Source organism: Euphorbia lathyris, chromosome 1 (assembly GCF_963576675.1).
Source record: "Euphorbia lathyris chromosome 1, ddEupLath1.1, whole genome shotgun sequence".
Taxonomy (NCBI): Eukaryota; Viridiplantae; Streptophyta; class Magnoliopsida; order Malpighiales; family Euphorbiaceae; genus Euphorbia; species Euphorbia lathyris.
This window is the reverse complement of record NC_088910.1, coordinates 137,084,822-137,093,093: the sequence shown is the minus strand read 5'-3', so window position 1 is coordinate 137,093,093 and position 8,272 is coordinate 137,084,822. Positions and strand designations below refer to the sequence as shown.

Genomic DNA, 8,272 nt, shown 5'->3' with positions numbered 1-8,272 from the left:
ATCTCCTTTCATCTAATTTTGTTTGTACTCTTTGATACAGTCTATGAATCCTAGGGCTAATTGTATCCTGTGACATTGTTCTTTGCCTTTAATAATATTTTAGCTCTTATTTTGTTCTATGATTATTTGTTTAATCTTTATCTTACGCTTTATTCAATTGGTTTAACTCATTCAAAAGCCCCAAAATCTAGTAGGCACATATTGCGAGCTGAATCTGACCTAGTCAGAGCCTAGGAGATTGACGACCTCTTAGTTGATTAAGCCCAAATTGCTGAGCCTTAGACCTAGTTTCGGCCTTACAACGGAATCACGCACTAGGGACTTCAGGAGGGTAAGTAGGGTTAATCGCCTTGAATACAAGTGACTTAGATTAGGTTTTTAATCTATTGACCTAATAATCTATCTTCATCATTATTGTTTATACCATGTTCCTTCGGGTAATTGCATTAGTGAAAGATCACCTAGGAGTAGAATAACTTAATTAGGAGTAGAATAACTTAGTCGAATTAGTATAACTTAGCTAGGAGTAGCATAATTCAACTAGGAGTAGATTAACTTAAACAAAACCAACTCAAAACCCACACAACTTAGATAACACCTGAGACCAAGTAGCTCGATACTTGTAGTAAATAAATCCTGTGGATTCGATACCTGGACTTTCCAGATTTTATTACTTGATAACGACGGGGTACACTTATCCCTTAGTGAGCCTTGCGGTACCGAACGCCGCGAGGCGCATCAGACTTCAGGATTATCCTCACCAGAATAGGCTGGTATATTTGGGATCTTAAAATGCCTATCCGTCTCCTCGGCTTCAATCCATGCGGCGAAGGGCGATTCCCGATTGGCGAACGGGTTACGCCTAACATTCTATTCGTTCTGTCTATGTACCTCCTCCCTTATCTGATCCGCCATAGAACCTTGACCCCTTTTAGGGCGCCTCCTACTATGGGACCTGCTTCGCTGCGAGGATGAGGAGCTGGACTCTGACGAAGGGTCTGATGGTGATCTACCGCCGTCACGCCCTCTGGGTGGAGATCGTCCCCTATTACCTCCATATAGCGGTGGATGTTGTATAACCTGGTGAGGTGATCCAGTTCGCCGTTCGTTTCCTCTTTGCTCGGGGGGTGGAGGTGACCTTCCTCGCCGAGGGGATTTAGTTTTGCATCTGCGATGAGAACGAGATCTGGACCGCCCTTTTCTGCGTGATCGAGTCCGTTTCTTACGCCTGTGACCATCTCGTCTGCCTTCCGGCTGATCTATCGCTGTGTTATTCTGTCCCCGATCCGCTGCCGGTGGAGCTCGAGGTCCGCCAATAGTGATCCCTGGATTTGTTGTGTTTCTCCGGGGAGATTGATCATTTCTTTGACTTCCCTCTGGTAGATCATGAAATAGTGCTCGATTTTATGGCGGGTTGTCGCCGAGCCCCAGGTTGACAATTGTCGAATCTACGGGTTGAGAGAGAAAAAATGATGAGTCACGGCGAGCATTAGGTCCCACATAGGCACTTGGCCACTGTGATAGGGTCGGTCTTGGTGGCGGACGATGATTAAGCGGGAAAGCTGTTCCTGTCGTTGCTCCACCTACATCTCGATTTGTTAGGAAAGCTCTTAATCGACCTTCCATAATAGGTCCATGTTCTCTACCTACGGTACTTGCGCAAATATCCAAAAGGGTTTCTGGTGACATGTTCCCTTCGTCATGAATAATTGGCTCATCGGGATCGACGCGACCAGCGTCTGTGGTGGGGTTAGTTGACGGTGGTATGGGCGGTATTGTAGTTCCCGTTGAGGGGTTAGACCCTCCAGTTGCCATGTTTAGATTGTGAACTGAGTCCTTTTCTGATTAGGACTTCTACCTTCACCGCACCAATTGATAACTGGTGTTGTTCTTCTGATCAGATTCCTTCCCTGTGGGGGGCGTTGTTGGGTTCGACGGGGGGAAGCTCCGATGCCAGAGTCAGTATATGAATAAAAATAAACTGTATTGACAAGAGAAGGGTCTAGAGTGAGAATGTGAATGTGTACCTCGGTAGCTTGTGGTGCAAACTATTTATAGTCATGTGATCGTAACTTCCAGTAACCAGAAAGTCTCCATTAATACCTCATTAATGGCGGTTACGGATCTCCTTTAAGTGTGGCCGTTAGCTCATTAACGTTTCATTAATTGCCTTTATTGGGAATCGGCTCTACCGTTCGGCGGGCGGATCAAGGCATGATGGTGGGTCTCACGTAGGTTTGACTACGGATATCGTGTGGCGGAATCTAGGTGATCCGCCATTTGGATGACTTGCTTGATACGCCATTGCTTTCCTGGGCGCCCCAATACGCTGTCGTTTCGGTAAATATCCTCTTTGATCCCATGGATAATATCCCGATGTTATCAACACTCATTGTAAAATTGTTCATGACCATTAACTGTAGAGATATTTTTATGTCTTGTCTTAAAATTTTGACCTCGTGAGACTTTAGCTTATGTCCGCCTCTGTCATCTGGGGGTGTGTATCGGTTCAAAACCGTACCAAAAAAATTGAGTACCAAAATTACTAAAATAATTCACACTGACACCGAACTGAATAATATATAAAACCGAAAATTTTGGTTCGGTTCAGTTCGGTTTTAAACCAAATAAACCGAATTGAATTAAAAAAATAAAAATCACTATATTTCATCATTAGATTTACCTTAACAATAAAATATTTGAAATACTCTTAAAAAATATATTCATATTAGCTTATTATTTCAATAATAATAAACAAAATTAAACTTGTAAATTAAAATATATGATATAGAATATGTGTAATTCGGTGTGGTTCGATTTGTTACATTTTTTTTGTCAAACCGAACTGAATACCGAAATGCACAAAAAATAAAACCGGCACCGAACAAAAATATCAAAAAAACCAAATTCAAGCGGTTCAGTTCGGTATACGGTTTAAACTGCAACGATGCATAGGCTTATAATCGAGCCGAGCCGAGCTTTGGTCTGCTCAAACTCGGCTCGCTATAAAATTAACGAGCTCGAACCGAGCTTTGACTTGCTCAAGGTCAGCTCATTAAAAAATAAACGAGCTTGAGCCGAGCTTTGGCCTGCTCAATCTCGGCTCGCTATAAAATTAACGAGCTCGAGCCGAGCTTCGAGCTTGTTTCGAGCCCAAAATCCTCTTTGAACTTGGTTCATGGTTTTTTTTATCTAACTATGGATTGTTTGTGAGTAAATCGTTAATTATATTTATGAAATTTGCTCGCAAATAGCTCTTTAATCGTGTACATAAACAAACTCACAAGCAAAGTTCGTGAATAAATAAACAAGATGCTTACAAATAGTTCGTATATTACTCATTTATTATGTTTGTAAACGAACTCGTCTAATAGCAAATGAAATAATATTAAATTTACATATTTGTGAACTAGCATAAAACTATATAGTTCTATAAAACTAAAATTTGTTCATAAATGTTCTAATCGAGCATGCTTGCAAGCTTTCGAACCAAGTTTTGATCTGTTCAAGCTCGGTACGAACCGAACTAATAAATCATACTCATAAACAACTCGTTTATAAATCGAATTGAACCAAACTTTTATCGAGCCGACCACGGAGAGAACAGCTCAACCCTAGTAATTTAGCTAAGTCCACCTCTATCAACTCCTTTCCAAAAGCAAAACGACAACATAATCTTACAACATACTTTTCAATACAATTCACACAATTAATGATGTCCCACGTGTCAACTCTGTTTCCTTCCACGTCATCAACTCCCCACCAAATCCGTCCACCATCCCACTCACTACTCACTCTCACTCTCTTAACACCTCTGGTTTCCCGTTACACCGTTACTTCCCCTCCGCCTCATCGGCCGCCAACAAAACCGCCACCATTATCCTCTCTCTCTAGATTCTTTCCTTTTTTCTCTCCGCCGCTTCTTCAGTTACACATGAAAAGTAGCCGTTGAAAGAAGAAAGAACATCAATAATATCTTCTACCTAACCCTTTCTTTCTCTCTACTATTGTAATTTCTGAAAAATCCAAGACACAATGATATCATTTTTCTCCAATTATTAACTGTTTCGACGAATCATAACATGTACGAACTCTAATTGTGTTTCTATTTGTTTAATTTTAATTCCTTTTGCTGTTGGATCTGGACCTGTAACTACTGCTGCTGCTACAAGTGGGCTTTGAACTTTGTCTTTTCTTTTCTTTTGCAGCTTTGGGGGAATCAGAGAAAAAGGTCTAAGAACAAAAAGAGGAGCTGTGATTTTTGCTTTCCGACGAGAATTTGAATTTTGTAAGCTTACTTTTTTGAATTTTGACTGTAAATGGCTCATTCTTTGATGTTTTTAAAATAAACCAGAGTCCGTCTCTTCTTTTATCGACATTTATCTCGGAATCTGCTTTTTGCTGTTTGTTTTCCCCCTTTTCTTCACATTCTCTGTTTCAATTTTTAAATTAAAATCGTCCTTTTTCAGTTATTTAACCTTTTTTTAATTGACGCAGGGAGGAAAAAGCGGGGAAAGAGAGAGAGAAAGAGATTTCGCTAGCTCAGCAGCGTAAACACCTCGTTTCTGGCTGAGTTTCAGCTTCCATGGAAGCTAAGCACATCTTCTTCTCCGTTTTATTTCTAGGTTTTGCTTTAATTGCTGTAATTGCAGACCCCGTAGACGATAAGAAAGCTTTACTTGATTTTGTTAACAATTTGCCTCATTCTCGCTCATTGAAATGGAACGAGAGCTCTTCAATCTGCAACTGGACTGGAATTACTTGTAGCAAAGATGGGTTTCATGTTATAGCTGTGAGATTGCCCGGAGTTGGGTTTACAGGCGCTGTTCCGGCAAACACTATTAGCCGTCTTTCAGCTTTGCAGACATTGAGCCTTAGATCTAATCTTATAAGTGGGGATTTCCCTCAGGATTTCTCTAATCTGAAGAATTTATCTTATCTTTATCTGCAGTTCAACAATTTATCTGGGTCTCTTCCGTCTGATTTCTCTGTTTGGAACAATCTCACTGTTGTTAATTTGTCTAACAACAGATTCAATGGAAGTATTCCTCTCTCAATTTCAAATTTAACCCACCTTGCTTCTTTGAATCTCGCGAACAATTCACTTGCAGGTGAAATCCCTAATTTTGATTTACCCAATTTGCAACAGTTGATTTTGTCTAACAACAATCTTACTGGTAATGTACCTAAATTACTTGGAAGATTCCCTAGTTCTTCATTTTCGGGTAACAATATTTCATTAGAAACTTCGGTTTCGCCTGTTTTAGCTCCTATTTCTGCTCCGAATCCGAGAACTAAGAAGCTTGGCGAAATAGCATTGTTGGGGATTATTATTGCTGCTTGTGTTTTAGGGGTTGTAGCATTTGCTCTTCTGCTAATCCTTTGTTGCTCAAGGAAGAAGAGCAAGGATGAGTTGTTTTCGGGTAAGTTGCAGAAGGGTCAAATGACACCAGAGAAAATGGTGTCTAGGACTCAGGATGCTAATAATCGGTTGGTTTTCTTTGAGGGGTGTAATTACGCTTTCGATTTGGAGGATTTATTGAGGGCTTCTGCTGAGGTTTTGGGGAAAGGTACATTCGGTATGGCTTATAAGGCGATACTGGAGGATTCAACTACGGTTGTGGTGAAGAGGTTGAAGGAAGTGAGTGTCAGCAAGCGCGATTTCGAGCAGCAAATGGAGGTTGTGGGGAGTATTCGGCACGAGAATGTGGTTGATTTGAAGGCTTACTACTATTCCAAAGATGAGAAGCTAATGGTGTGTGAATATTACAGTCAGGGGAGTGTTTCTTCTATCTTACACGGTATGTCGTCTATTCAATGCTCGTATTTTAGTTTGAAGTTTATGCACCGTTGAAATTGCATCAAATATAAGCTAGTAATTGCGTTTTTGCTATGGATTCTGATGTTTTATTGTAGCTGTGATTGTTTATATTAGAAGTTTGAGCACCATTTTTTTTGCAATTGAATCTGTGTGAAATTGCAGCTCAGATTATATGCTAATACAATGTAGGATTTCGTTAGACGCAAATTTACACGATATAATGGTATATACTTGTTCAAACATATGTATGACCGTAGAACTAGCTAAATCTTGCAATCTCAAAGTGGATTGATGAAGCAATGATGGTGGTATCTGGTGAAATTTTAGTATACACCCGGAGGATGTGTTCGTTCGGGCATAAAAAGGGTAAAAATGGTATAGTTAAGAAATTTATGCCTAAGAGAGCATATGCTCCCAGTTACGGGTGGCAATTCGTGTGAGTGAGTCGTATTTGTGTTGTGTCAATTATTAGGTTAGTGTCAAATCAGTCGATGCCTGTATTTGTGGATTGAAGCTAATCGTGTATGATTACTACAGTTAGGGGGGTGTTTCTTCTATCATACACGGTATGTTGTTCCATTTGAATGCCTGTATTTGCGGGTTGAAGTTTATGCAGCATTGAAATCGCATCAAATATAGCTAGTGATTTAGCTCAATTTGACAATCTTGTAGTGGGTTAATGAAGAAATGATGGTATACGGTGAAATTCTAGTATATACGGGCATGTGTTCTCTCGGGTATAAAAAGGGTCATAGTTATCAAACATGCACCGCCTTAGGCACAAAAGGCGCTAGGCCCAGTCATGTTGTCTCAGAAATTAAAAGTTGGGCTCTGTTCAAGAGGCGAGTGCTTGAGTGCGCCTTGCTAGAGGCACACCTAGGCGGTAGAAATTACGCAATTTTTTTAGGCATCCAAATTAGAAATAGGATGTTTTAATCCCAGCTCTTTTTCTGGACGGTGGAAATATCGCGTAGAACAACACAAAAAAATGCTGCTCCATTTTGAAGAGTTTAGAAATATAGTAAACGGAAACTTTGTGAAAAGTAGTTATCTTCTGCCTTGCGCCTTTACTATATGGTTTCATCACTAAAATTGCTATTATTGAACATTTGATGCAAGAAATCGCTGATGCATTCGCAATTTTGCAGGCAAAAGAGGAGGCGAGCGAATCTCCCTCGACTGGAATGCCAGAATGAATATTGCAACAGGAGCAGCGCGAGGAATTGCTCGTATCCATGCAGAGAATGGCGGGAAATTTGTCCACGGGAACATAAAATCCTCGAACATCTTTCTCAACTCGCAACAGTATGGCTGCATATCCGACCTTGGTTTAGCGACTATAATGAGCGCACTAGCCCCTCCTATTTCTCGAGCTGCTGGCTATCGGGCTCCAGAAGTGACAGACACCCGAAAAGCAGGACAGCCTTCAGATGTCTACAGCTTCGGCGTGGTACTACTAGAGCTTCTAACTGGAAAGTCCCCCATTCACACTACTGGTGGTGACGAAATCATTCACTTAGTCCGGTGGGTTCATTCGGTCGTTCGAGAGGAATGGACAGCCGAAGTATTCGACGTGGAGCTAATGAGATGTCCAAATATAGAGGAAGAAATGGTGGAAATGCTGCAGATAGCATTGTCTTGTGTCGTAAGAATGCCGGATCAAAGACCGAAAATGACAGAGATAGTTAAAATGATTGAAAATGTCAGGAGAGTTGAGGTTGAGTACCGGCCGCCGTCCGGGAACAGATCAGAAAGTTCAACTCCACCACCACCGCCTCCGGACGTGGAGGAAGAATCATGAGTTTCTGCTGGAATGAGAAACGATGTGCTAATTTGTGTATGGTTTTCATTTTTTATTGATCTATTTATTTTTTGGACCAGTAGCTTGGTTTATTTTTGAATTAACGATCAAAATAGGACTTAAACTTCGCAGCGGGATCAATTTAGTTTAAATCGATGATTTTTAGGTATTAACTCAGCTTTCAAGTCGGAAAATTTTGATAAATTAGTCAAATCTTACAAATTTTAGGTATTAAAAATGATTATATTTGGACTAATTTGTTAAAATTTATTGCTGAATTGATATTTAAGTTTCGATTTTGGACTAAATTGATTATGGCTGACAATTTAAGGACTATTTTGATCTTTAGTTCGTTTATTTTCGTCTCAGTGCTCTAAACAGATTTAGACAAAAATTGTATTTGACTTCCACTTCTTAATGATATTAGGTTGTTCCGGTTTGGTTCGTTTGTTTGTTGTCGTTTATAGATAGTAAATATTAGTTGATTTTCAGTAAATTTAAGTCTCATTAATGGAAAATGATTTTTTTTTAATTAAAGAAAGAGTTGCAATTTCAAGTAGAGGTTTGATAAAAGCTTAACCGTTTTCGGCTTTATTTATAAACGAGATGAGTTTGAGTAAAGCGAAATTTTGTTCGATATCCGTAAGTAG

At 40.0% G+C, this 8,272-nt stretch overlaps 1 protein-coding gene across 1 annotated transcript; it reads left to right on the top strand.

Moving 5' to 3' along the window:
* Positions 1-3,796: 3,796 nt before the first annotated feature.
* Positions 3,797-8,067, top strand: LOC136211087 (probable inactive receptor kinase At4g23740). Its single transcript, XM_066002611.1, has 4 exons — positions 3,797-4,084; positions 4,209-4,288; positions 4,498-5,801; positions 6,970-8,067. The coding sequence occupies exons 3-4, from the start codon at positions 4,586-4,588 to the stop codon at positions 7,620-7,622; spliced, it is 1,869 nt and encodes a 622-aa protein (XP_065858683.1). The 5' UTR covers positions 3,797-4,084; positions 4,209-4,288; positions 4,498-4,585; the 3' UTR covers positions 7,623-8,067.
* Positions 8,068-8,272: the final 205 nt, after the last annotated feature.

What these genes read in the sequence shown, in the direction of transcription:
- LOC136211087 (XM_066002611.1), top strand. Translation starts at nt 4,586, where the DNA reads ATGGAAGCTAAGCACATCTTCTTCTCCGTTTTATTTCTAGGTTTTGCT. An exon ending in TGTTTCTTCTATCTTACACG is followed by an intron (nt 5,802 to 6,969) that starts GTATGTCGTCTA and finishes GCAATTTTGCAG; the next exon opens with GCAAAAGAGGAGGCGAGCGA.